This window comes from Mustela lutreola, chromosome 4, assembly GCF_030435805.1.
Source record: "Mustela lutreola isolate mMusLut2 chromosome 4, mMusLut2.pri, whole genome shotgun sequence".
In the NCBI taxonomy this organism is placed as follows: domain Eukaryota; kingdom Metazoa; phylum Chordata; class Mammalia; order Carnivora; family Mustelidae; genus Mustela; species Mustela lutreola.
Genome location: NC_081293.1, coordinates 25,277,745 through 25,305,688, shown reverse-complemented (window position 1 = coordinate 25,305,688; position 27,944 = coordinate 25,277,745). Strand labels below are relative to the sequence as shown.

General features: G+C 51.1%; 1 protein-coding gene across 2 annotated transcripts in view; it reads left to right on the top strand.

Moving 5' to 3' along the window:
- NEURL1 (neuralized E3 ubiquitin protein ligase 1) overlaps window positions 1-27,944 on the top strand; it is an 80,479-nt gene that overhangs the window by 25,697 nt on the left and 26,838 nt on the right. The window contains exon 1 of one of the 2 annotated variants that reach the window (XM_059173304.1): window positions 21,550-21,841. The exons of the other annotated variant lie outside the window; for it this stretch is intronic. Within the exon in view, the coding sequence (XP_059029287.1) occupies window positions 21,808-21,841 (34 nt within the window). The 5' untranslated portion in view covers window positions 21,550-21,807. Of the gene's footprint in view, window positions 1-21,549; window positions 21,842-27,944 lie in introns of those variants that run through there. 2 annotated transcript variants of the gene reach the window in all.

The following is a 27,944-nucleotide window of genomic DNA, read 5'->3' as shown; positions in this document are numbered from 1 at the left end:
GCAACTTTTTTTTTTTTTTTTAAAGATTTCATTTATTTGACAGACAGAGATCCCAAGCAGGCAGAGAGGGGGTGGGGAGCAGGCTCCCCGCTAAAGCAGAGAGCCCCATGCAGGGCTCGATCCCAGGACCCTGGGATCATGACCTGAGGCGAAGGCAGAGGCTTTAACCCACTGAGCCACCCAGGTGCCCTGACTTTGCAACTTTTAATATTCAGTGGTACTGTTTTTTAAAAATGTCCACCACATCGTTTAGAGCCCAAGCCGAATTGCACAGTATGTCTAGTGTGTATAATATGGTCCTATTTGTGTCTAGAGTCTTTTATTTTTCCTTTCTCTTCCGTTCCATCCTTCTTTTCTTCCTTCCAACTAATATTTATTTAGTACCTACTATGTGCCAGCGACGGTTCTGGAATTAGGATATAGCAGTGAACTAATTCTTTGTCTTATGGAGTTACATTCTTCTGAGTATGAGGAGAGACAGACACAGACACACACACACACAAAGTAAAAAAAAGAAAGAAAGAGAAAAAAATGACATATGGGATGTCAGATGGTGATAAATGCTCTGGAGAGAAATAAATCATGGGGTGTGGCACGGATGGGATTATGGGTGGGGAGTCTGGCGATGTTTACACTTGAAATAAATTGGCCAGAGAAAGCCTGATGGCATTTGAAAATGACCAGAAGGAGGTGAAGGAGTGAGAAATGCAGATGTCGAGAGGAACAACTCTCTGTTCTGTGGTTTGATGTCTTGCTAACTATCTGTGCATCTGTGCATTGTCCATCCATATTTTCTTTGTACAAACACAGACCAAGGCTGAATGGATGCCCACCCAACTGTTACCAGTGGCTACCTTTGGAGATTAGTCTGGGTATGGAGTGGTGTGGGAGAATGGGATGCCTTTGTTTGTATTCTACACTAATTGGCATGGTTTTATTTTATTTTAAATAATCAAATAAATAGCGGTTTTATACTTTAACTTTTTAAAAAATGAACTTCCATATCCCTGCCTTGTCCCCAAAGAGAGAGTGGTCAACAGAGTCAACTCCCTGCTTCGTCGAACTGTATTGAGGAATGAATGAGATTCTTGGTATATAATGGCCAGTGGTTGTGCCTGGTGCTTCATAAAGGTTAAATTCATTTTCCTTCTTAATTTTTCCCCTCAGTGCCCAGGACGGGGCTAGGTGTCCAAAAGTACATAACGGCAATGGGTGAAATTCAAGCCAATCCTGAACTCACGTCCCTTACTGGGAGCCCCCGGGAATCAGGGGCTGTCACACCTCTGGAGGCTGGGTAGGTCTGGTTCCTCTCTATAGGGATCAGATAACCCTGTAAGGACTCATCTGGAGGACCTTAAAGCCTCCTGGAGCATGCATGTCGCTTTTGGACACCCTCTCTGAGATGTCACACTGCACCCTTCTCATCATTTTGGTCACCATTTTACTTTTTGTTTGTAAGTAGGCTCCATGCCTGTAAAGTTTTTTCCGGCGAGATAAACACAACACCAGGCAAAGTGGGTGCAAGGCAAGATTTATTAAAAACGCTCTCCGGCGAAGTTTCAGGGCTCAGGAGAAGGGGAGCCAGGAAAGTTGTGCCAGGAGGAGGTGGGCACCCTCGGGCGAGGTTCTGCGACTCTGGAAAGCAGAGTGGCAGAAGTTGCGCCCAAGGCAGGGAGGAGGGGGCTTTTAAGGGGTCTTGGGAAAAGCTCAGGGGTCTTTTGGCAAGTTTCCCTTATTTGGATATCCCGCCGCTCATCGGATTCCCATTGGTCCACAGGAGCCCGGGGCGGGGGTCTCAGATTCCTGCTTGGGCCTTTGTTCTCCTGTCCGAGCTCAGGTCTTGTGGCGGGAACTTTCAACATCTTTAGTAGCCCTTCCTGCCAGCCCAACAATGCCCAGCGCAGAGCCTAACGTGGAGCTCGATGCAGGGCTCAAATTCACGACCCTGAGATCAAGATCTGAGCTGATATCAAGAGTCAGATACTTAACTGACTGTACCATTCAGGTACCCTTTGGTCACCATTTTAAATTCTACTATCATCACCAGTAACAGATGCTTTCAAAACAGTTTATTGCTTAAATTATTGTGAGTAACATACCCTTGGCCAGCATCTCTCTCCATATCCCCCCATCTTCAGCTTCTGACAACTACCATTCTGCTCTCTGCTTTTATGAATTTTACTTTTTTAGATTATTTCTTAAAAGATTTTCTTTATTTATTTGAGAGAGAGAACGAGAGAGAGCATGAGAGGGGAGAAGGTCAGAGGGAGAAGCAGACTCCCCATGGAGCTGGGAGCCCGATGTGAAACTTGATTCCAGGACTCCAGGATCATGACGTGAGCTGAAGGCAGTCACGTAACCAACTGAGCCATCCAGGTGCCTGACTTTTTTAGATTTTATATGTAAGTAAGATCATGCAGGACTTGTCTTTCTCTGTCTGGCTTATTTTACTTAGCATAATGGCCCCTAGGTTCATCCATGCTTTTCCAAATGGCAGAATTTCCTTCCTTTTTAAGGCTGAATAATAGTTTGTTTTGTATATAAACCACATTTTCTTTATCCATTCATATGTAGATGGACACTCAGGTTCTTTCCATATCTTGGCTATCATGAATAGTGCTACAGTGAATACGGGAGTGGAGGTATCTCTTCAAGATAGTGATTTTATTTCCCTTGGATATATACTCAGAATTGGGATTGATGGATCATGTGGTAGTTCTATTTTTAATTTTTTGAGGAACTACCATTTTTTTTTTAAAATAATGGATGTACATTCCCACTAGCATTGTTCAATGGTTCCCTTTTTCCCATGTTCTTGCTGTCACTTGTTATCTCTTTTTGATAATAGCCATCTGACAGGTGTGAGGTCATATCTCCTTTTGGTTTTGACTTGCATTTCCCTGATGATTAGTGAGATTGAATACCTTTTCAAATTTTTATTGGCCATTTGCATGTCTTCTTTGCTAAAATGACTCTCCAGGTCCTTTGCTCATTTAAAAAAAATATATAGTTGTTTGGGATTTTTTGTGTTTGTTTTTTTTTTTCTTTTTTGCTGTTGAGTTGTTTGAGTTTCTTGTATATTTTGGATGTTAACCCCTTATCAGATGTATGGTTTGCAACTATTTTCTCCCATCTGTAGGTTGGCTCTTCACTCTGTTGATCACTTCCTTTGCTGGGCAGAAGCTTTTTAGTTTGATGTAGTTCCACTTGTCTATTTTCTTTGTTACCTGTGCTTTTGGAATCATATTTAAAAAGTCATTGTGAAGACCAATGTCAAACTTTCCCCCTATGTCTTCTTCCAAACTTTTACAGTGTCAGGTTTTATGTTTAGGACTTTAATCCATTATGAGTTGATTTTGGTATCCGGTGTGGTATTGTGATCCAACTTCATAATTCTACATGTAGACATCCAGTTTTCTCCATACCTTGACAAAGATTGCTTGAACATAAATGCTTGGATTCATTTGTGTGCTCTATTTTCTATTCCATTGGTCTATATGCCTGTTTTAAGACTAGTACTAGAGTATTTTGATTATTAGAGCTTTATTATAATTTGTTCTTCTTGCTCAAGATTGCTTTAATTTTTCAGGGTCTTTTATAGTTCCATATGAAATTTAGGATTATGTTTCTCTTTCTGTGAAAAATAACATTGGAATTTTGATAGGAATTTCCTTGAATCTGTAGATTGCTTTGGGAAGTATGCACATTGTGGCAATACTAATTCTTCCAGTCCATGAACATGGGCTGTCTTTCCATTTGTTTGTGTCTTCTTTAATTTCTTTCACCAGTGTCTTATAGTTTTCAGTGTACTGGTCTTTCACCTACCTGGTTAAACTTATCCTGCAGTATTTTGTTCTTTCTGATGCCACTGTAAATGGGATTGCTTTCTCAATTTTTTTTTGGATAGTATTTTGCACTTGTCTTTTCTGCGTATAATGTGACAGCATTTGGGGGAGACTAGCTTTTAGTGCACTCCTTCAAAGCATTTAACCTTGTTTTTGTTTTGTTAACCATTTTGGGGGGTAAATGCCTGGGATCATGACCTGAACTGAAGGCAGATGCATTGAGTACATCACATTGTTTTGTAACCATCACCACCGTCCATCTTCAGAACTTTTTTCATTTTCCCAAACTGAAACTCTGTTCCTATTAAATACTAACTTCTCATTCCCCTGCCTCCAGCTCCTGTCAACCACCATTTTATTTCATGTCTCTATGCATTTGACTACTCTAGGTACCTCATATAAGTGGAATTATATGGTGTTTGTCCTTTCATGACTGGCTTATTTCCCTGAACATTATTGTCCTCAAGGTTCATCCATGCTGTAGTGTGAAACAGAATTTCCTTATTTAAGGCTGAATAATATTCCATTACGTGTATATCAGTCTCTTTATAGGTCACGTTTTGTCTATCCATTCATCTATCAATGGACACTTAACATAGTTTCTATCTTTTGGCTGTTGTACATAACACAGCTATGAACACAGGTGCACAAATATCTGTTTCGAGACGTGGCTCTCAATTCTTTTGAGTGTGTTCCTAGAAGTCGGATTGTTGGATCATATGGTAATTCTGTTCTTCATTTTTTGAGGAACTGACTCAATGCAGTTTTTACCAAAAAACCTGTAATTTTCTTTCTTCATCCCCTCCTCTCACACCCATATTTAATGGATTTTTAAAAAGTAGCTTTTTTGAAGTATAATTGACATACAAAATACTGCCCATATTTCTAATGTATCATTTGATGAGTATTGATGGACATGTGTACTCTGATACCATCAGAGCATCATAATGTTTCCATCACCCTCAAAACTTTCCTTGTGTTTTTTGTAACCAGCTTTCTCCTCCCTGTCCCCTCCCAATACTGAAGTAACCACTGATCTGCTCTCTGTCACTGTAGAATAAGTAGTCTTTTTTTTTTTTTTAAAGATTTTATTTTTTGGGCGCCTGGGTGGCTCAGTGGGTTAAGCCGCTGCCTTCGGCTCAGGTCATGATCTCAGGTCCTGGGATCGAGTCCCACATTGGGCTCTCTGCTCGGCAGGGAGTCTGCTTCCTCCTCTCTCTCTCTGCCTGCCTCTCTGCCTACTTGTGATCTCTCTCTGTCAAATAAATAAATAAAATTAAAAAAAAAAAAAAAGATTTTATTTTTTTTATTTATTTGAGAGAGAGACAGTGAGAGAGAGCATGAGCAAGGAGAAGGTCAGAGGGAGAAGCAGACTCCCCGTGGAGCTGGGAGCCCGATGCGGGACTCGATCCCGGGACTCCGGGATCATGACCTGAGCCGAAGGCAGTTGTCCAACCAACCGAGCCACCCAGGCGTCCCAGTCTTTTTTTTTTTTTTTTTTTTGAGGATTTTATTTATTTATTTGACAGAGAGAGACACAGCGAGAGAGGGAACACAAGTAGGGGGGAGTGGGAGAGGGAGAAGCAGGCTTCCAGCCAAGCAGGGAGCCCAATGTGGGGCTCGATCCCAGGACCCTGGGATCATGACCTGAACTGAAGGCAGATGCTTAACGACTGAGCCACTTGGGCGCCCCTTAAGTTATCTTTTTAAAGAGTTCTGTATAAATGGAATCATAGAGCACGTACCCTCTTTTCCCCCAGCTTCTTCCACTCACTTAAGATTTGTTCGTATTGTGGTGTATATCGATAATTCATTTTTAAATTATTGCTTAGTGGTATTCCATGTATGTATCTACAATTTGTTTATCTCTTCACCTGTGGATGGACATTTGGGTTGTTTTCAGTTTTATGCTATTATAAATAGGCTGTTGAGAACTTTTGCAGAAAGTCCATGTATGGACATGGATTTCCTTTTCTTTTGGGTAAATACCTAGAAATGGAATGGCCAGATTATATGATAGGTATGTGTTTAGCATAAAAGAAACTGACAAAGAAAAATAGTTGTACCATCTATATTTTCACCAGCAGAGCACAAGAGTTCTAATTTCCCCACATCCTCACCATCACTTGGTATGGTCATTCATTTTAATTTTGGCCATTATAATAGATGTGTAGTTGTATCTCACTAGGGCTTTAAATGGCATTTCCCTAAAGATGAATGATTTTGAACATTTTTTCCATGTGCCTATTTGCCATCCATGTATCTACTCTGGTGAGGAGCCTACTGAAAATTGCCTCCAGTTTTACTGAAATATAACTGACAGATAACATTGTGTAAGTGTAAGGTATATGGTGTGTTGGTATGATACGTTTATATATTGTGAAATGATTACCACCCTGGTAATCATTTTAGTGCCATGATTTTGGTAATCATTTTAGTGCACTTGCTACCACCACCAACCCATCACATAGTTACCTTTTCTTTTTTGTGATGAGGATGTTTACTATTTACTCTTTTAGCCTCATTCAGGTATATAACACAGTATTATTAGCTATAAGCACCATGCTGTGCATTAGATCCCCAAACTTGTTAATCTTACAAATGGAAGCTTGTATTCTTTGACCAGTAGCTCCTGATTTCCCCCACCTCCCATTCCCTGGTAATCACCACTCTACTCTCTGTTTCTTCGAGTTTGACTATTTACATATAAGTAATATTATACGGTACTGTGGATTTTTTTTTTTCTGTCTGACTTATTTCACTTAGCACAATGCTATCAAGGTTCTTCCAACTTATTACAAAAAATCAGGGGTCCCTTCTTTCTTATTGGCCCATTACTTCTTATTGGGTTGGTTTTTATTTTTGTGTTTTGAGACTTCTCTCTATATTTTGGATTCTCAATTAAATATGTACTTTGCAGTCATTTTTTCCCAGTCTGTGACTTGTTTTCTCATTCTCTTTAAAGAGACTTTTGATATATTTTATATGACATTTAAATATATTACATAGTATCCTTGCATACCAACCTGTCACAGCTAAGTTCAGGGACAACACAATGGCTCATATTGAGCATATAGTTTAGCTGGGGGGAACAGAAGGATATGTAGGGACACCAGGAAAGACCCCGCACCAGTTTTAAATAGTCTTTGTGCTATGGGCATCCCTCATAATGTTTTCCAGAGGGAATGGAGCTCATCATAATGGCCAAGGACCTTGTTTTTATTTGAGATGACAGTGTGTCCAATGAAAAGACTACATATCTCAGCTTCCCTTGCAGCATGGGGTAGCCATGTGACTACATTCTGATCAATGAGTGTAAATTTGAATTGTTGGGTGGACTTCAAGCGAATTTCCTTTAAAGAGGGGTAGATGGCTGGTGTAGGTCCTTTGATTTTGGTTTCCCATGCTCCTCCTGCTTCTTGCTTGGAATGTGGACAAGGTGGCTGGAGCGTCAGCAGGTATCCTGGATCACGAAACAAACTTGAAGTGTCATGTGGAATGGTGAGGTAGAAAGATAAAAGAAGCCTAGGTCCCTGATGACTACTGAACAGACATACTAGCCTTGGACTGTGTTCTTACAGACTTCTTCTATGTGAGAGAAAACACCTTCAGTGTTTAAAAAATCCATATTATTTCTGGTTTTTGTAACTAACAACCAAATGCAATTTCTAAAGGAATTTGGTTAATATGGCAGTGGGTCAAGGGGAAGTCAATTCTTCTGCATATATATTTATGTCATTGAGATCATACTGTTACGGTATTTATTCCTGCTTTTGTGCTCTTCATACTTACCATCATCAGTACTGCTGTTCCCTCCGTCTTTATAATTATCTTCACCTCTATCACCCTCCTCTTCATGTTGTTGCATGAACAATAATAATTTTCATTATTATAACAGTCTTTGAGAGAATTCACTTCTTGTTGGTGGAGGGTTGTCTGTATGTGAAATGTATTTCTCTTGGTATATATTCCATTGAGGGGTAAAGGAAGGGGAGACCGAGGGAAGCTTTGACATTGAGGAGCATCTGTGGCAATGGGTGGTGTTAGTAATCAGATTTAAGGCAGCTTCGGTGTTTATTGGTCATGGGCCATGCCAGTCATTTCTGCCCTGCAAATAGCCGGTATTGTCCCCCATGGGGAAGTTCTCCAGGGATGTAAGTGAAATAACAGGGATGAATTTCAGTCCTTTGCCAGGGTTGGCCTGTGGGGCAGGTCAAAGTCAGCAGTGCCTGTAAAGAAAGGCTGGGGAAATTACACTTGATGGTGTAAGAAATAAGAAACAAGTGAAGGTTCTCGAGTAGGGAAGTGGCAGGTTTATACAGGAAGGTGTTTATACAGGATGGTGTTGGGTGGGGGGGACTCAAAAGTGGGTGGGCCACTTAGGAGGCTTTCGTGGCGGTCCAGGCATGAAGTGGTCAAGGTCAAGTGTTAGGCGGGCCATGTATTGAACAGTTAAGCAGACATCAGGAGAAGATTAAACATGCAAAAGTTATCTTAAAAAATTACCAGAGGAGCTACCCGTGTGAGGAAAAATAGGGAAGAAGTGGGGGGAGCCTGGGTGAATCATCAGACCTCAATGCAAGTGTGACCCTCAGTGAAGGAGAGGGGTGGCAGAAAGTTTGGCGGAAGTATTTTATTTATTTATTTATTTATTTATTTTTTTATTTTTTTAATTTATTTGACAGAGAGACATCACAAGTAGGCAGAGAAGCAGGCAGAGAGAGAGAGAGGAGGAAGCAGGCTCCCTGCTGAGCAGAGAGCCCGATGCGGGACTCGATCCCAGGACCCTGAGATCATGACCTGAGCCGAAGGCAGTGGCTTAACCCACTGAGCCACCCAGGCACCCGGCGGAAGTATTTTAGACTGCAGTCAGTTCTCAGGCAAGTTCTGCAAACCCATGGGGAGTCCTCAAGCCCAAGCCATGCTGCTGGTCAGAGAAGTGCCATCTCTCCCAGGAATGAGCTTGCCTTGATATCCCTGCCTCACTCGGTCATTGGCTGGGAGCCGGGCTGGGAAGCCTGGCCATGGAGCAACGTCGGGGATGGATCTTAGAGTTCCAGAGCCACGGCCCTCAGTCAGCTGTGCCTCCTATGGTGGAAGATCTAAGAGGGGATGAGTGCGGTGGGGGACGCGGAAGGTGAGTGTTGTGTCTTAGGGCTGTTGTTGCAAGTAGCAACAACTTGAAAAATGGCTTAAAAAATGAGGAGCCACACCATCTCAGATCACAGGAAGTCCAGGGGTGGGTGGATTTCTGTCAAGGATGTAGTCAAGAATGAGGTAGGTACGTGCCATCTCTGCTCTGCCATCCATGGGTTGGCTTCCTTCTGGACTGGTAGTGACATGACCATGGCCATCCCAGGAATCACAGCTAGACACAACAATATTTAGAGGAAGAAGAACAACCTGTCTCTTAGGCTTTTTTATGAGGAGCAAGAGGGGTTTGGCAGGTTTTCCACTAAGCGTCATTGGCCCAAAGTGGGCCACGTGGCAGTTCTTGACCCAATCCCTGGCAAACGGAGTGGAACCATGGTTTATATGATGGCGATCGGCTTTTGCCAGTGGTTGGTGCCACCCTGGCTGCACATTAGAACCACCCACAGAACTTTCAGAAACACCCATGCCTGGGCCTGTCTTCAGAGTTTCTGTGTTACTTGGTCTGGCATGGGAACCGGGCATTTAATACCTTCCTGAGGCGATGTCGGTGAGCACCCGGGGTGAACCACTGTCAGTTTGGAGTAGAATGGGTGCTGGGGAGGCAGCCACAGGGTTCTTTACCGTCTCTTACTACTTCCGTGTGGCTTGTGCAAGTCACAACCCCTGGGCCTCACTTTCCCCATCTGTAAAATGGGGGCTGGCAGGAGCCCCCCTCCCACCATTCCCGGGAAGATGGAGCGAGCTCATGGATGCTCACAGACTTTGCAAACTGTAAGTCACCGAAACCTGAAGGATGGTCGCTCATCCTCCTCCCTCAGTTTGGAGGGAAAATTTAGCTTGTGTGATGCCAGGAACAGGGGAGTGATCTCCCTGAAGCACTGCTTCCTGCCATTAAAATAAAAAAAACGAAAGAGAAGGAAAAACGGCAGACCAGGAAGCCACAGGCAATGGCAGTGGGCTTTTTTTCTTCTTGGAAGCGTGGGTTTGAAAGTGCTGCTGTAGATGGTTTATGCAAACGACTTGGAGGGGCGCATCCCCCTCCCACCTGCCTCCAGGAGCGGGAGCGAGGGCCAGGAGACAGCCTGGCACAGGGCTTCTAGCATTGCCTCCTGCAGTCCTGCCTGCCTGGCTGAGGGCTGCTGGTTCTCCCCTGCTGCCTCCAGGGAAGATGGTCAGATAAGGCTCTCTGGTTCCTTTGTGTTCCAGGACACACCTGGCTGCTCAGCTTCTGGGCTGATTCTGTCTGAGTGAGCTGAACTCTGACTGGTACGGCCCATTGTAGTGAGGGGGCCTGGAACCCTGCCTTGGGGGTGCTGTGAGGTCAGGGGCCGGGCAGTCTGTCAGCCTCGGCTACCACTGTGTCTGCAGGGACCTGGGGCATCATGGCTGGGAGGGGGACCTTACAGATGCTCTCTGGAGCCTGGATAAGGGGCACATGGTACCCAATAAAGACCACCCAACAGCAGCCCTGGCCTCTCTTCCTCCCTCCTCCTCTTCCTCTTCCTCTTTTCATTCTTCCTTCATAAGATATACTTCATGTACTACCCAGTGCCTACCATGTAGATGCTGGGGATCCAGAGCTAAAACATCTGCCCTTGGGTTGTCCCAGTGTGGAAGGGGACCCACCTCCATCATTTCAGGGCTGGGCTGCACAAAGGGCTATATGGGTCTTGGAGGAGGAAGGCCCCGTCTGCCCTGGGGTGTTAGGATGATCTCAGAGGAGAGGGCCCTCGGAGCTAAGAGACAAAGGTGAGGTCAGAGTTTCTGAGGAACCTTCCTGGGAGAGGAGCAGGGCTTGAAGGGCCACGTCCCTGTGACACGCAGCACACATAGCACCATGTTCAAGTAGACATGTGGTTCTTTTTTTCTTCTTTAAAGATTTTATTTATTTATTTGAGAGAGAGCAAGGGCGAGCATGAACGGGGGAGGGTGGGGCAGAGGGGGAAGCAGGCTCCCTTCTGAGCAGGGAGCCCAACATGGGGCTCGATCCCAGGGCCCTGGGATCATGACCTGAGCTGAAGGCAGACGTTTCACCAGCTAAGCCCCCCAGGCGCCCCTCTGTGTGGTTCCTGTGCATGGGGTGTAGGTACTTGGTCTGGGGGGGATGGCACAGGAGGTGAGGCCAGACACATGTGCTGGGGCCAGCTCACAGAGGATCTTGAATGCTCCCAAAGGAGGGTCAAGTTTATCTACTGTGGGCTCTCAGCTGGACAGTGACCCAGCTAGATTAGTCAGGCAGAAAGGTCAGCCTGGCAGTCCTGAGGAAGAGGAATAGGTGGCCAAAGGTTTTGGGAAGAATTGTCCAGATCGGGTTGATGCTGGCGGCCTGAACTTCAGGAGTAGCCAGAGGATAGATTATAGAAGGACACAGTGACTGCTCAAACAGGGGAGTCCAGGATGATACCAGACTTCTGACCTGGCTAGTAGAACTCAAGGGGGAACCTAGGCCACAAAACCTGGGGGATGTACCCGTGCCGAGTGGGGTCAGGAAGAGGACCAAGAAGCAGTGACGCCCAGCTGAAAGCATCCTTGCCCATCCTCGGCTGTCCACCAGAACTTGGTGGAAAGTGGCAGAGAGGGAGGAATTCTTTTTTTTTTTTTAAAAGATTTTATTTATTTATTTGACAGAGAGAGATCACAAGTAGGCAGAGAGAGAGAGGAGGAAGCAGGCTCCCAGCCGAGCAGAGAGCCTGATGTGGGACTTGATCCCAGGACCCTGAGATCATGACCTGAGCCGAAGGCAGTGGCTTAACCCACTGAGCCACCCAGGCGCCCGAGAGGGAGGAATTCTTAATGGCCTTCCACCAAATGGTCCCCCCTGCCCCATAGCTCTGATTCAGGAAAATCCTGGTTCAGAGCTAAAATGCGTGTGTCCAGTACCTCCCTTTCACAGATGGGAAAACTGTGGCTCGGAGAGGGGATTGATTTACCCAAAGTCATACGGTAAAATGTGGAGGTGACATCAGGATTAGTAAAAATAGATCCCCCCAAAAGAGGCTAATGTAATCACCTCCCTTCGTTGGCCCTGAGGACAAGGAGCTCCCCTCTGGGCAGGAGCAGTGGCTAGGCAGGGTAGAAGGTGTGAGGGGCAGGGCATTGTTTTAGAGAAGGGAAGGTTGCCACTGGGGAGGGAGAGAGCCCTGCTCCCATCTGCCTGGCAGTGTGGCCCAACCCAGGATCTGCATTAATCCGCTTTCTGGAGCCCTTACCTCCGCCGCCGGGAGGGAGGAACCTCTACAGACACTAAGTGCTGCTCCCTGAGTCTCTCTGAACCCAAGCAGGCATCTACAGATCTTCCCAAGCCTTATGAAGTTTTCCCACAGACCACAGGACCAGCCCGGAACCCAGTAGCCCTGACTCCCAGGGAGGGCTTTGTCCTCTAAACTTGCTGGAGAGGTGACCTTGTGCATTCCTGGGGTCTCTCATGGCCTGCCTGACCCTGGGCTCCAGCAGCTGGGGGGAGGGAGGGAGAAAGTAGCCCCGAAGCCTGTGGCATCTTGGGGGAGGAGCCTGAGATTCCTTACTAGAGAAAGAGCAAAGGAAGGCGGAGCAAAAGATGGCAGTGGCGGGCGCCTGGGTGGCTCAGTGGGTTAAGCCGCTGCCTTCGGCTCAGGTCATGATCTCAGGGTCCTGGGATCGAGGCCCGCATCGGGCTCTCTGCTCAGCAGGGAGCCTGCTTCCCTCTCTCTCTCTCTGCCTGCCTCTCCATCTACTTGTGATTTCTCTCTGTCAAATAAATAAATAAAATCTTTAAAAAAAAAAAAAAAAAAAAAAAAAAAGATGGCAGTGCCAATCGGGAGACAGGAGACGGGGTAGCTGCCGGGCGGAGGATGGGTTTTCTGTCATTGTCTTCACCCTGTGGTCGTTTTGTCCTTCTTGGGTCTTGGGCTGTTCTTTAGGTAGGAAGACCATAGTCCCCGCAGCTGCCTTTGGTCCAGCCACGCCTGAGCTCTGGCTCCAGAGGGAAGGGCTGCCAGCCCTGAGCCAGCCACATTCTCATGGTCCCCAAGCCTTTAAGGACTAAGAGCCCCTGTTTGTGGGGCTTCCTGAGGCTGTGATGTGAGGCTGTCTGGGGCTGGGACTGGGGACTCCATCTGGGCCTAGGGCTGCAGGGGCAGTCTTGGGGACCAGAATTCCTTCATAGGCTTAGTAGGCTTGAAAGCCACCAGCCTGTCCGAGGGGCCCTGAATAGACTTCACTCACAGGTTCCCTAGGCCTGGCGGTGACGTCCTGTACTCTGCGGCTAGTGTGGCCCATGTCTGCAGGGCCCTTGGGGCAGGGCACAGAGCTGGCCTAGTTCAGTGGCTGGACCTCAGTTTAGTCACTCGCTTTGGCTCCTGTTTCAGAGCCAAGCTGAGCCCCTCTACTGCTGAAAAGCACCTGCCTTTCCCTTTGTCTTTTCAGAGCATTTGTGTCTCAGGGCCTTGGAGACCTGGTGTCTCCTTGCATTTGTCTGCCCTTCCCCTTGGGACACGTATATGGTGTAAAGCTCTGGCTCCCAGAACTCAGAGCCCCCCAGTGTCAGAGGGGACCCAGACCCTGATGAGGGCGAGTGCTTAGATGTACAGCGGGGACACCTGCTAAAGTCCAGAGGTAGCTGATATTGGGATCAGCAATTTCTTACATCTGTGCCTGCGCCCGCCCTGGGCCCCTCTGAATGACATCACGTTTATTTCATTGCAGGGGGCTTTTCTCAGGACAGCACTGTGTCATAGACAAAGCCCCGAAGCCCAGGCTCCTGTCTGAGATCAAGGTTCTGGGCTGGCTCTGGCACATTCTGGCTTTGGCAGTTCATTTACATCTCCTCAAGCCTGTTTTTCTCTTCTCTTAAAAGAAATGAGCTTCTGCCCGATGGGACCGAATGTTTTTGCAAATCTAGTACTGTTTTGGTGAAAGTGACGAGCTGGGTCATTATTCCAAGAGGCCCTGTGGCAGAGAGGCCAGGGCTTGGGGCCCTGTGTCTGGGGGTGGTACAGACAGATCCCAACCTCGCTGCGTATTAGCTGTGTGACTGGGACATGGTGGCCAGCCTGTCTGAGCCTCCATTCCCCCATCTAGGCCACTGAGTTCCAGTGCTTTCCTTTGCCTGCCCAGAGCAGGTGTTTCAAGATGCTGGCAGCAGATATGATTTTCTTAATTGATTTGGGTACTAGTTTGTCTTAATTCCTGCCTGATTTTTATAGGAGGAGGAGGTGCTGGGCCCCCTGCGGAAGGAGTGAAGGCTTTTCAGGGGAGCCGTGTTGGCGATCATGGTGGGTGGTGGGAGGCAGCTCGTCCTGGTGGGATGAAGGAGCGCTGAGGGGCAGAGGCCCTCGGGCAGCTGGAAAAGCACCTCTGGTAGGGGCGTCTCTCTCTCTCTCTCTCTCTCTCTCTCTCTCGGGCTGGGATTCTGAGGCCTTGGTCCTCACTTGCTCTCAGATGGCCCCTGGGACTCAGCTCATTCTCTCCACTCTGCTGAATGACTTCCTAGATACTAGACTCACTCGGGCACCCTGATCTGGCCTGGGCCCCGTGTGGTCACCAGCCCCATCCTCACTGAGGCTGTGCCTGTTACTGTTGGTCAGCTGGGAGGCACTGCCCCCCATCCCAGGAGGAGCACCCCGCAGTGCTTACGAGGGCCGGCTGACCTGCGGGCAGATGCTGCTCCACCATGCCCCACCTTGTGCCCGCTGTTTCTCACCTGTCAGGTGTGTGCTCCTCTGCCTCCCACACTGTTCTAAGTGCCCTGTGTGTGTGTGAACTCACTCCCCCCCACCCCGGAGCCCTCTGAGGCAGGCACCATTATCATCAACCCCCTTTTCAGAAGAGGGGATAGATACCTCGTAGGTGTTAGAACCAGGATCTGAACCCAGGCAGCCTAGTTGCCTAGTGTAGTAAGTGGTCACATCAAGTAGCGTTTACTGATGTCAGCTCAGTGGAAACTGGTTGCAGCGGCCCTGCTGGGAGCACCCCAGCCCCAGGGCCTGGCCCCTGGGAGTCCCAACTGTCATACCCACCTACCTGCTGGTGTCCGAAGTCGGAACCCGGCTGTCGGAGTGGGTGGTCTGCAGTGGGCGGGGGGCAGAGCCAGGGCACAGAAGTGGGGGTGGGGGCTGAGCCAGCTGGTCCTGGGTGCTGCCCTTCCTCCTTAAGCTGGACCTGGGAGGGGCAGGAAGCAGGAGAGAGCCTGAGAGCAGACTCCTTAGAGGCAGGGGGGTAGGGACTCTCAGACTGGGGGTGGCTTCAGCTGGCTGGGGGCTGGGCTCCAGAAGGGGTGGGCACCCTGAGCTCTGCCTGAGTCCTGGGGTCTAAAGTTGTGTGTGTGTGTGTGTGTGTGTATTGGTGGGGGTGTGGGGGAGGGTGGTCTCTGCCTGCAGAGAAAGGATTTAACCTCCTGCTCTCAGCTGCCGGCTTTTCTCGTAATCCGGACAGGCTTGGCAGGATCAGTCTGGTAGGAGTATGCATCTTGGAGGGGTGAGGCTCGTGTCTTGCTCTAGCACATGTGGGCTGTCTCCTGCGTCACTCTGGGCCTCATCTCTGCCTTACCTCCCCCCTACATGTCTCCATGTCTGCACTTCCTCACCCTCCTCAGCAAGGTTGTAGTTGAGGGAGCACGTTATGAATTCAGGCCCTGGCCATTTATCACTGGTGATCCCCGGGACAAGGACCATCTTCAAGTTTAAAATTTGTTCTGCTCTGGAACAGACACAGAGCACCTGCCTAAGGGATGATGTTGAATCGGCTTCCTTAGATGAACCTGCTGGTCCTCAGCACCCCGAGATGGCATTTGCATTTCGGGCATGCGTGCAGTCAGGCACGTACAGCCCCCGCCAGTGCCGGGTGTGGGTGCCAGGTGCCGGGGAGCGACTCCGAGCGAGTGATGCTAACCTGACGGGGGAGATGGGGCTGTCTCTGTCCTCCCTTTCTTTTCCTTGGTGTGACATTTATACTTAGAGCTCTCCCCATACTCGGCATCCTATGTCTCTCCTTGCTAAGGCTGGGCAGCAACCTTGGCCCCTCTAGGTACTACCTGGATTCCTGGGCTCTCAGGGTCTCTGAACAACAACATTGACAGCAATCGTTACTATTACTGGTTGATCCAAGCACGGGGTCTCGGAGAAGCTCAGTAGCTTGCCCAGTCATGTGGTGATAGAGCCTGCCTTTCTCAGCCCCCAACCTGCACAAGGCGGGGAGGGCATCCATCTACCCTCCCTGGCCGGTGACATAAGTCTTATCATAGGCAAATGTTTGCTTCCGGGTAGGGACTCTGAGGGTGTGGGCTCCATCTGGCACACTCTGTCCTGGGATTTGAAGCCTGGTTTCTTCCTTGTTCTGTCCTTTCTGCCTGGCATGGATGGTGACCCCTCTGTCTGGTCCAGGCTGGCCAGGCTGGCCCTGGGAAGCAGGCGTAGGTGTGTTTGTGTCTTGGAGGGTCTGAGAAAGGCCTGCTTGGCACAGGGCCCAGGGTCTGGGAGGGGCAGCCAACTCCAGGCTGTTTTCTCAGATTCCCTTTCAGTTTCCGCCCACGCCTCTGCACCTGTTGTGTTCCCATCATCCCGGGCGGCTGGCAGCTGTCACTGCTGGGGCACCTGTCCCAGCCCCAGAGGACGTCCTGTAGACTCCCTGGCTCTGGTCTCTCTACAGCACACGGCTCATGCTCTCTGTCTGTGTCCCTGTGTGTTTCTATCCTCATCTCCATGCACATTGCCTGTCTCGCATTCTCGTCTTGATTCTGGGCAAGGGAGGAAGCTTTAGGGTGGGGCTCCCTGCTTCCCGTTCTCCTGCACCAGGCCTCGTCTAATAGGGTCAGGAGGATGGTCCTGGTAGGTTGGCCTTACGCCTCAAATGCCAGGTGACTCATCGGCTCAATCAAATTATCCCTTGTTCTTGACGACAAAGATACTATAGCAACCAGGAACTGCCTCCCTGTTCCTCCCCAGCCCCCAGCAGGGCCGCCTCCCGTTTCTGACCTCTCTTGATGGTCCTCTCCAGACCTGAGTCCCCTGTGCCCCCACCTCGTAAAGAGAAGTTACCCCTCTCCTTGTCTAGTCTTGTCTTCCATGCCTTTGGATGCTCTGACCCATATGTCATGTTAAGTAACAGAAGACATTAAACCTGAGTTTAAGTCCTTCTTATTCTATACTCACTGTGTGACAGTTGGAAAGTCGACAACTTATGAGGCCTCATTTGTTTATCTGTAAAATGGGCACATTACTTCTTGGCCTTCATGAAGGCAGTGAGTGACTGGATCCAGAGCTTTCTTGAGGCTCCTTCCCGTTAGGGATCTTGGAGTCGATGATCGTGATGGTTTCTGTTGTGAATTTGTTCTGTGTTTGTTTCCACATTTGCTAGGTGTGCTCTTGACTTTAAGTTCTGAGAGGGCAGGTTCACCTGGGGACATGAATGAGGAGGGACTTGGTGGGCTGGGTAGCCCACCATGGAGACAAGATGGCACCCAAGAGGGAAGAGGAACAGGCAGAAAGGAATCAGAAGACAGGGAGATGACAGGGAGAGGAGGGTCTTGGGAGTGGAGTGGGTTCGGAGAGCCAAGGGGGTGGAGGTTCCCTGCAGCCAGAGATGGATGCAGCAGGGGCCAGCAGAAAGGGAGGGGCTTCTTCCTGAAGATTGGCAGGGTTTCTGACACACCAAATTGCTACCCCAGGGTGCATCCAGCCCTGCCTTCTGCCATGGGCTCTGAAGCACTGCAGGCCCCATGCAGGCCACGGACAGGTCTACTTTCTGCAAGATTTCCAGGATGGTCTCTCCCGCTAGCAGACAAGAAGTCCAGTCTTATGCCAGTCCACAGTCTCCCCACCTTCCTTGAAGTTCCACACTAGGATATCACCCTCTGTCCTTTGGAAATATCCTAGGCTCTCCCTCCCAGTAGAATTTCTTAAGGACAAGGTCCCATTATTCCCTTTTCTTCTCTTTCTTAGGTAAGGGGTTTGCCTGCACTTTGACCTTTCCTGGGTGGAGCATGAGTTTTGAGGCGGGCGGTCTGGGTTGGAGCCCCAGCGTGTGTTGCCTCCCACGTATCCTTTCTGAGCTCAGCTTTATAGCCTGCGAGATGGGCCTGGCTCTCATCTCACAGGGATGCTGTGGGGGTCAGTGGAATCATGTGCATGAGATACTCACCGTACGTAGAATTGCTTCTAGCTTCTGCATCCCATTCACAACCTTGCCATCCTTCACATCCGCTTTCACGTCCTTTCTGGCCAGAGAACAGAACACTGAGATCATTCCGTCAGAGCCAGAGGATCTCCATTCCTTGATCCCAGCCTCGCTTCCGCTCAGCTTCCAAAGGGAGCCAGCTGGGTCTTGCTCACCAGTGGGGTCCGTGGCAGGCGCTCTATGAATGCTCCATGAGAGAATGAATGGCGTAGGTCCGGGTTTCTTTCACCCATGCAGAAACAGCATCCTTTGGCCAAATGAAATTTTATGTGATGTCCCAGTGAATGAGACAGGGAAGAGCACGGTGCTGGCTGCTGCTTCGTCTGTGGAGGCCTGGCCGCCGCTCTTGGGTGGCGGTTGGGGGACCCTCAGACCCAGGACACTGCCACTTCCTATTTAAATTGGGGAAGTGGATTATAGGGAACAGGGGCCAGGTCTGGTGGGAAGGCCCTTCAGACAGTGGTGCTGTGAAGGCCAGGGGCCTCCCAAGCACCTCCCAGTCCACCGGGAGGGGCCAGAGAGAGGGACTTCTGGTTTGCTAACCTTTCACTCGGTTCCCATTCCTGCCTGTTACTGACCCCATAGTCCTGTGTCCAGAAAATTATAGGAACTCAGTTCTGTTTCGGGGGTTCTTCCCTGAGCATTTGCTCTGTGTGGGCCCAATGCTAGGCCGGAGGGGCATGAGGGCAAGTCAGGTCCAGGCCCGCCTGTGCTCCTCCCCCTGCTGCGTTTTCCCCCAGCACCTTTTCTTCCTCCGTGCATTCTCCACACCAGATGGCAGAATGACCTTTTAGAACTGCAGGTCTGGTCTTGTTGCCTCTCTGCTAAACCCTCTCAGAGGTTCCCTACTGCTCTCAGAGAAAGGGCCAGATTCTTCACCCTGATCTTCAAGGCCCTCCTGGGGTGTCCTTTGACCACCTCAGCTTGCCACTGGAAAATTTCCCCGGCTCCTACTGTGGTCCCTGCTCTAGATGCACCAACCCTGCTTCTTGGATGTGTGGGCTTCCTCCAGCCACAGGGCCTTTGCACATGTTGTGCTCACTCTCTGGAGCTCTCTCTTCAAAGCTACCTCCACAGGACACGGACATACCTGCTTATCCTTCACATTTGCTTTTCAGGAAAGCCTGCCCTCAGCCTCCCCGAGAACCCTGCTCCTTTCTTTCAGCACTCATGTCTAGGATGATGATGATATACTCCTTAGGGAGACTACTTGATAAACATGTTTCCCTCTGGACTATAAGTTCTCGAGAGCCAGGGCCTGTCTGCTCTTGATTACCCTTGTGTCCCCAACTTAGCATCTGATGCACAGCAGGTGCACACAAATGTCGGTCAAGTTGAATGGTTGAGATGCCCCCAGGACAGGCAGACAAGAAGACCACAGCTAGGCCTGGCCGTCTCTGGGAGGGCAGAGTAGGATGAAGGGTTGGGAGAGGCACAACTTGGGCTCAGAGGAGAGACCAGCTCCAAAAAGGGAGACTCACCCTGTACCCAGGGTCTCAGGGAGGCTTCCTGGAAGAGGGGTTCCAGTGCTAGGAAGTGGGAATATTGGGGGGGCATGTGAAGGGGGTTGGTTGGGAAGGGCCAGGCAGGGGCATTAGGAGGCAGGCAGGCTGAGGGGGGCTGACTCTGCTGCCACCAACAGTAGCCTCCAGAATAGCCTCTGTTTGCTTTGGTTTCCTCATCTGTAAAATGGGCATAAAAGCGCAACTTATCCCTGAGAATTGTCCTCAGGATTGAACAAGTTAATGTAAGTCATCTGCTTAGAACACCCTGGCACAGTCAGTCCATGTTTGCTATCATTAGGATTATTTATCCCACAAAAGGAGTTCAGGTTATTTCCTCTGTTAGACTTTGACTTAGTTTCCTTCCGCAGAGGAACTGGGCGTGTGTGCCCCAGAGTGTGTGGGTGCGTGCACTCGGGGCTCCGCACAGCCACAAGCACAGTGTGTCGGGAGGAAGGGGCAGTCTTGTGTGGACTGGGGGTCAGCGCTTATTCTGGGGAGAACACCGAGCTGTGCCTCTGGTCTCGTAGGAGGATTAGCGTACTGGGCCTGGGGACCCGTTCACCCAATGCCTGCCTTGCTCTCTGGCTAATCAGGCCTGATGTCTGTCCCCCAGACCTACTCAGGGCTGGTAACAGCAGGGTGTTAAGGTGAAGACTCAGAGCCCAGCACTGCCCCTCCTAGTGCTGAGGCCTCTGAGTCCCATCTAATACGGGGCAACCCTGTCTTTGCCTTAGCTCTTTCCCCAGCCCCCACACCTCTGCTCCCAGGCTTTCCAGCCCCACCCAGATCTTTCCCTGGGAACCCAGATCCTTGGCCCTGAGGACAGGGGCTGGGGCCTGGGCCAGGGCCTGGGAGAGATCCCTGTTCTGTAGAGAGCCTGCAAAAGGGTGATGAACTGTGGGAGTGTCTTGTAGACCCAGGCTTGAGTCCTGGCTCTGCCTCTGACCTGGTGGGTCACCTCAGGCAATTTCCTGAGCCTTTTAGAGTCTCAACTTCCTTTTCTGTAAAATGGACCTAACACTAGCATCTGCCATCGAGAATACCAATGAGAGTGCCCACTGTGCCTGACTTACACAAGGCTGGTGGGCAGTAGGGTCCTAAGTGTGTATGATGGTGAATGCTTATGAGAGCCCATGTCATACGCTTCCGTGTGATGTGGCACAGACAGGTAGTGAGATCTCTATATATTGGTGTGTGCTTGTGGATGTTACAGTTAAAGGGGTGATGGGGGCGGATGAAAACCTAGATTCTTGGGTTTCCTTCCCAGCCCTGCCACTTTCTAGGCTGGTAACCTCTTTTTGTCTCATTTTTCTCATCTGCGAGATAATAATAGTAATAATGGTACTTATAATAAGAATAATACTGACCTTTTCATCAGTTAGTGAGGACTGAAGGGGTTAATACTCCTGAAGCATTTGTGACAGAGCCTGGAAGAAACCAGAAGCCATGTTAGCTGTTTGTTAGTAAGCTCCACTAGCCAGAGTGTAAGCCCCCTGAGGATCGGACAGTGTGTTTTCTGCTCACCGTGGTGCCCTAAATGTCTTTGTCCAAGGTCTGCAGGTAGTAGGCGCCTAGTCTCTTGTGGGTGGCAGGAAGCCTGAGGGGACAGTGAGGCTGTGTGCATGCGGGTGTCTGTGAAGAGGTATGTGATGGGGAATGAGCATATGTGTGCATGTGCACGCGCGCACGTGTGTGTGTGTGCACGCGTGTGTGTGTGCGCGCGCGTCTGCTCCGGCTGGGGCATCTCCCGTGCTTTCTGGAGCCCGGCTATTTCAGGAAGCCTCCAGTCTCCTCCTCCTTATGTAAATAAACATGACAGATCCCACTGCCTGTACCAGTGCAGGGAGGTGGGGGAGGCTCGGGGGAGTGGGTGGGAGCTAGAGGCGGCGAGCAGGGCCAGAGGGGTGTGCTTGCGTGTGCCTGAGTGCGCGCGCGCGCGTGTGTGTCTGTGTGTGTGTGTGGCTGGCCTCGCAGGCAGGCAGCCGTGTGCGGGAAGCAGTTGGTGGGGACGCAGGAGGGGCGGGCCCGGCCCTGCCATGCCGGCTGCTGGCCGCGGGGGAGGAGAGGCAGGAGGAGGGCAGCTGGCGGCTAGGGTGGCCTGGTGAGGAGGCCAGCCGGCCAAACGAAGGTGGCTGTGCTGACCGCTGCCCGCGATGGGGGCACAGATCACCCGGAGCAACCTCCACGGTAAGGCCCCAGCTGATGCCAGGGGGTCCGCCCACTCCCAGCCTGGGGACCACCTGGGGAGGCGGGGGTCCTGGGGCCCTCGGGCTAGGGCATGATCATCCCCCTGCCTCTTTCCTCCTTGCTGGGCTTTGGGGCCACGGGGGGGGGGGGTGCCTCTCAACCACAGAAGGGTGTTTGACCCTGGGGTGGGAGCCAGCAAGGGAGCCTGGGGAAAGCAGGAAGAGGGGGGCTTTCCCTGATAGTCAGCAGAGGTCAGGAGGTGAAGTCTCCCCACAAAGTCTTGTTGAACTCCCCTCTCACCTTCTCCGGGTGCTGACCGACCCCCACATGGGGTGTGAGGTCCTGGGGGTCCATACCCTCTGCTCCCAGAACCGACACAAACCGTAGCTAGATAGCGGGGGGGAACCTGTTTGTAAGTCCCGGGATGCAGGCCACGGAGGTCAGCACTGTGATCCATGATGGAGACGTGGAGAGATGTGTGGGCACACACGTGTGTGCATGAGTGCGTGTGTGTATCTGTGCTCACAAGGGTGCATTCGAGGTGTCTGTGGGTGTGTACCTGTGTCTGCTTATGCCTCAACATCCAGATATGCAAGTGACAGCCCCCCACATGGCCTGGCTTGAGTTCGCAAAGTGCGTGCTTTGTAGGGGAGGCCAGTGAACTTCTGACCCCCGGGGTTTACGTCCATGGTCAGAGAGGGCGCCCGGCAGGCAGGTGAAGGGCTGGAAGGGAGGAGCACCAAACTGGCTTCATGTTTGCAGAGCTGCTGCTTGCCTGGGCTCCCATCCCCTCCGTCCGCCTGGCTCCGGTGCTGTGGTCTTGGGAGTAATGTGGCTGATGTGGCACCAGACCCAGAAGGGAAAGACTTCCCAGGGACTTGTTTTGTCATTGCTGGGCCCCGGGAGCTGGGTTTTCTGTACAAACCAGCTGGGGCCAGAGCAGTGTGGGCTGACCTTGGGCAGTCCCCGCCACACTTCCCTGTGTCCCCTGCTCCCCGCTCAGACAGGGCGTTAGGAGATGGGGCGGCCTCATCTGCTGAGTCCAGTGGGCACTAAGGAACCTGGGAGAGGCCCCGGGAAGAGGGAGGGGTGGTGGCAGGAGCGATCAGGAAGCTGTGGCTGGGTCTGGTGACCAGGTGGCTTTTCCCTTCCAGGCTCTGGACTTTGCGAGAGTAATTTCTAATTAAAAAAGAAAAAGGGAGGAAAGGAGACATGGGAAAAGCACATCCCTGACTCTCGTAAAAGGAAATAAATTTTGTCCTGGGCCTGCAGCGCTCAGTGACAGATGGAAGGTCCTGGAAGACACATAATCCGGAGCCGGCCAGTGGCCTGGTCTTTGGCCCGAGACTCGGACTGGGCTGACCTGGGCCTGGCCCTGGGTGTCCACAGGGCGGGGGCTCCTCTCAGGGCTCATTGGCCCCAACAGGGCCCGTTGGCAGAGGGTTGGGTGCAGGCTGGCATTTTCCACTGGAAACAGACTTGGTCAATCCTGTGGCCTGGGAAGGACAGAGAGGCCCTCAGAACAGGCCCAGGATGCAGCCCACTGTCCTCCAGCTGGCCCAGAGCACGGGCTTCTGAGGGGAGTGAGAACCCCGAGACCACCCAACACAGCACACGGACTTCACGAGCCCCTGCTCCACGGTGCACAGACACGTGTTCGAGGGCAAGTGTCTTCCTTGGTTTTCTCATCTGTTCATGGGGCTGACAGGAGTGCCCTCCTCGGGACTGTGGTGAGGATTACTTGGGAGGGTGTGAACAAGGACTGAACATGAGGAGAACTGAGCACAGGCTTGGAAAAGCATTCTGAGGCCAGGGTCAGACTCCCGCTCTCTCCCCACCGGAGCAGGAGATTACTTAGGGTGGGCTGAGAGCTCTAGGAGCTGGGCCTCCAGGCCGGGTAGACGTTGGTGAGCGCTAATGAAATGCTTCATCTGCTTTGCCCTCCTTCCCTCCCCTGCCCTCAGCCGAGACCCACCCCCTCCAGAGGCTGGGCCTCCTGCCAAGCTGGCCCTAGTCCCTAGCCTCAACCTACCATCAAGATGAGTAGGAGAGGGCAGTTGGAGGATGTGAGCGTCCTTGCCCGTGTCATAGGGCCCCTTAGCTGGAGCCTCAGCATGCACGTCCTCACACTGCCCATGCCTGTACCCATGCCCTGGCTGCCTCAGTGGCTCTCATTTTGCCTTCTTTTGGGGGGCGCAGGAAGTGGGAGATGCAAAGGTATGGCTCCTTCCTAGGGGCGCTCTCCGCCCACAGCCTGACTCCCAGAGAGTGCTTACATAGTTCTCGATCGTATCTTCCCCGTGGGCCCTGGTGATGTGGCTTTGGTGCAAAGGGAAGGTTTTGAATTGCTGGGTGACAGAGATGATGGGGATGTGACAGAATGTGACCCCAGACTGTGTGTATGTTTGCGGGTGGGTTTCTAGCCGAATGTTTGTGGACATGTTCTGGCTGTCGGTGTTCCTGGTGTCTGCAGGTGGTGTACCTGTGCTGGGGACTCTGTCTGTGGCTACCACGTGCTGTGTAGCATGGGACGTGTACGTATCTGTCTAATATTTAAGGGATTTCACGCTAAGCCTGCGTATACGTGTGTGAGCCGTCACACTTGTGTTACTTTGTGCGGGGTACATGTCCCTGTTATTCTGTAGATAGATGTCAGTGTTTCTGCATGAGAGGTGTGTGTGTGTGTGTGTGTGTGTGTGTGTGTGTGTGTGTTTGTTTGTGTGTATTAGGGCTGGTGGTGAAGAGTCAGGCTCCTCTGGGACCAGCCTGGCAGGAGACCCATGGGAGAAATTAATTCCCATTTGCAAAATGGTTTCGGCAGTTACACGCTTGATGTCTTTCATCGGGCAGATTTCCCGAGCTGCTCCCAGTCTTGAGGGCAGGAACTGGGGAGTGGAGAGCATGGAAGGAGGCAGCAGCCATACGGACCGGCCTCTCCCCTCCCCTCTTCTTTCTTTGCCTTCCCACTTCGCCTCCTTCAGGGCTCCCCCACCGGCAAGGACAGGCCCAGCGCTGAGGGGGCTGATGCGTGGATGGCACCCACGTATTCACCCCGACATGTGTGGCACATCTGTGGACCAACAAACCCTAGATGCTGGGGTGCAGAGACTTGAGAGTTGGTTCCCAATTGTGTCCTTTCACAGAGGGGGATGCTGTGGCCCAGAAGGGGAAGTGGTTGGCTGAGGTCATGGCGCTGGTGGCTCGGGTGGGAAGTCAGGGCTTGCCCCTTCTGCAGCCGGCTCCCCACTCTCCTTCTCGGGTTCCTTCACAGGCAGCAGGGGAAGGGGCATCCCATGGCTTGTGGGACCTGCGATTCACATGGAGGGGGCTGTCTGTCTCCTGGCGGCAGCTCTGGAGGCTTAGGCCAAGGTGAGCTCGCAGGTGGGGTGGCTTAGCTTGATCCGTCTTATTCTCTTAACCCAGCTCTGTGTCTGCCCCCACCCCCAGCGGGCACCCAGTGGATCCTTGGTCAATTGAGTAAGAGGGAAGAGTGAGGGGTAGAGGCCCTGCGTGGCTGGACCGTGTGGCAGCTGGAGCTGTAGGTGACCTGGGGGACAGGTAGGATGGCGTTGTCAAGGACAGCTTTGGAGGATGTGGGACCTGAGCTGGGCAGTGACACCAGGCAAGGCTAGAGAGGAAGGGGATGGTGGGGCAGGTGTTCTTGGTGAGAGTTTGAATCCGGATCCACTAGCTCTGTGACTTTGGGTCAGTTTCTTCCTCTGTATATTGTCCTCTTCTGTACATCGGGGATGGTAATATTTACCCTGAAGGATAGTAGAAAGGGTTAAGTAGGTCATGGGCGTTAGTGCACCGTGAGCACCCTGGAAATGAATGTGCTTCTGCGAAGGTTTCCCTGGAGGCTCCTCCTGGCCTCTGTATGTCCGTGTGTACACACACGCACACCTGGCCTCCTCGAGGGACCCCAAGTGTCTCTTCCTCCTCCAGCCCTGATGGGTCTCGTGTCCATCATCAGCCACACTCTCTGGTTGTGTGTGTGCACACATGTACACATGCGTGAGGGAAGCTCCGGGGGACAGTCTGTGTGGTGTATGGATTTATGTGACCGAGCCGTGCTCCCCCCAACCCTGCAGTCTCCCAGACCTGGCCCAGGGGCTTTGGGGAGCTGCTGGGAAGATGGGCCCAGAGCTGAACCCAGGATAGCTATCATCTGGAATCTTGGGGTAGGATCCGGGAGGGGAAGAAGAGGGCTGGTCGCCTCCCAGCAGTGAGGGAGGCACAGCTGTATGCACATCTGTTGGGAATGTCAGAAATTGGGATGTCACAGAATGAGTTGAGAGCAGGAGGCTCAGTGTGGGGAGATCAACTTGGTGATGAAGGTGCCGATCTTGCCCACTCCCCGCCGTCCTCCCTCGCCCCACTCGTCGTCATGGATTCATTCAGTCTTCCAGGGAGCAGCAGGGCCTGCTGTATGCACAGGCAGGGCCTGAGGAGAGATGAGAGGCCTGACATGACTCCTAACCCCGAAACACAAAGGTGGGTATATGTGGGCATGGAGAAACCAACTAGGGTTGGCCGCAGGGCTCGCGTCGCCGAGAGCGGACCTAGCTGGCTGGCCAGCGAGGGGGGGATCACCGAGGGCAGCTGGAGAGTGCGTTACCCGAATCAGAACCCAGAGCTGCCACCTGAAAGCTATGTGATCTTGGATGAGTTAATACCTCTTAGAGCCTCTGTTTCCTCATCTATAAAATGGGACTAATATACTGTTGCAAAGCACATCCACTATACAGCAAGTTACCCCAGAAGTTAGTGGTTTAAAACAACAAACATTAAAAAAATAAATAAATAAATAAAAAAACAAACATTTCATTATCTCAGATTCTGTGGGTCAGAAATCCTGACCCACAGTTTAGCTGGGTACCTCCTGCCTAATGTCTCTTGGGAGGTTGTAGTCGAGTTGTTGGCTGCGACTGTGGTCTCCAAGTCTGAAGACTTGTCTGGAGGGGGATCCGTATCCAGGCTCACTCACGTGGGTATTGGCAGTCCTTGGTCCCTTGCCACATGGGCTTCTGCACAGGGTTTCCTCAAAACACAGCAGCCGGCTTCCCCCAGACACAGAAACCCAAGAGAGGCAAGAGAAAGTAACCAAGATGGAGACTGAAGGCTTTTGATACCCGGTCTTAGGCATGACATCCCATTACTTCAGCTGTATTCCATGCACTGGAAGCTGGCTGCTAGGTCTGCTCCACACGCAAAGGGACAGGTCTGCAAGAGGGCATGACTGCCAGGAGGGGGAATTGGGGATCACTGGGGCCATCTTGGAGGCTGCTTCCTTCAGACACCTGTCTTGCAAGGACTGGGAGGGTGAGGAGAGGTTGCATGAGAAGGACATCTGCTGCAGTATTTGATACCAAAGAAACCATCCACTCTCATCACCTTCCTTTCCTCCTTTTTTCCGGCAGGCAAGTGGGGAGCTGTTACAGGTTCCTAGGCATGCAGTGTGGGTGGGATCCTGGTGCTGGGCAGTGAAGGAAGCTGTCCTTTTAGTCCCTCTTTCTCTGATTTCTCCACAGGACACCAGAAAGGGCAAGGCACAGAGTAGGTACTCCCCGGACACTTGCCAGTTGGTCAGTGGATTGAAGAATCGAATAGGGGCATTCCGTTCAGCATCTCATGTTGAGCACCTGCTCTGTGCTCTCAGCTAGACACTGGGGAAATAGCAGTAAAAAAGACGAAAAGAGCTTCTGCCCCCAGGAGGCTCAGGGTCCATCTGGGAGACAGACACAAATAACCCTGCAGCCTTTCCTCACCAGAAAGCTGCACCGCAGAGCACAGAAGATGATCCTAGTGACTCTCTTCTCGACCGTTCTGGGTGTGGAGAAGATGTATAGTGTCCTGCAGATAGTAGGCAACTCAGGGCCTTTGCACGGAATTCTGTGGAGGGAGCAGAGTTGAGAGAGGCTACTTGGGTGCTGGAGGCTCTGTTAGGGGTGTGTGGGTAGAGTCCCTGGGGGGCCATAGCAGGGCCCTGAACCTAATCTGGGGCCAGAGAGACTTCTAGGGGAAAGTGGGCTTTAAAATCCAGGTCTGAGGGATGAGTGAGAGAAAGGCAGGTAAGTCGGTGGGAAGGAGAGAAAGATCCCCA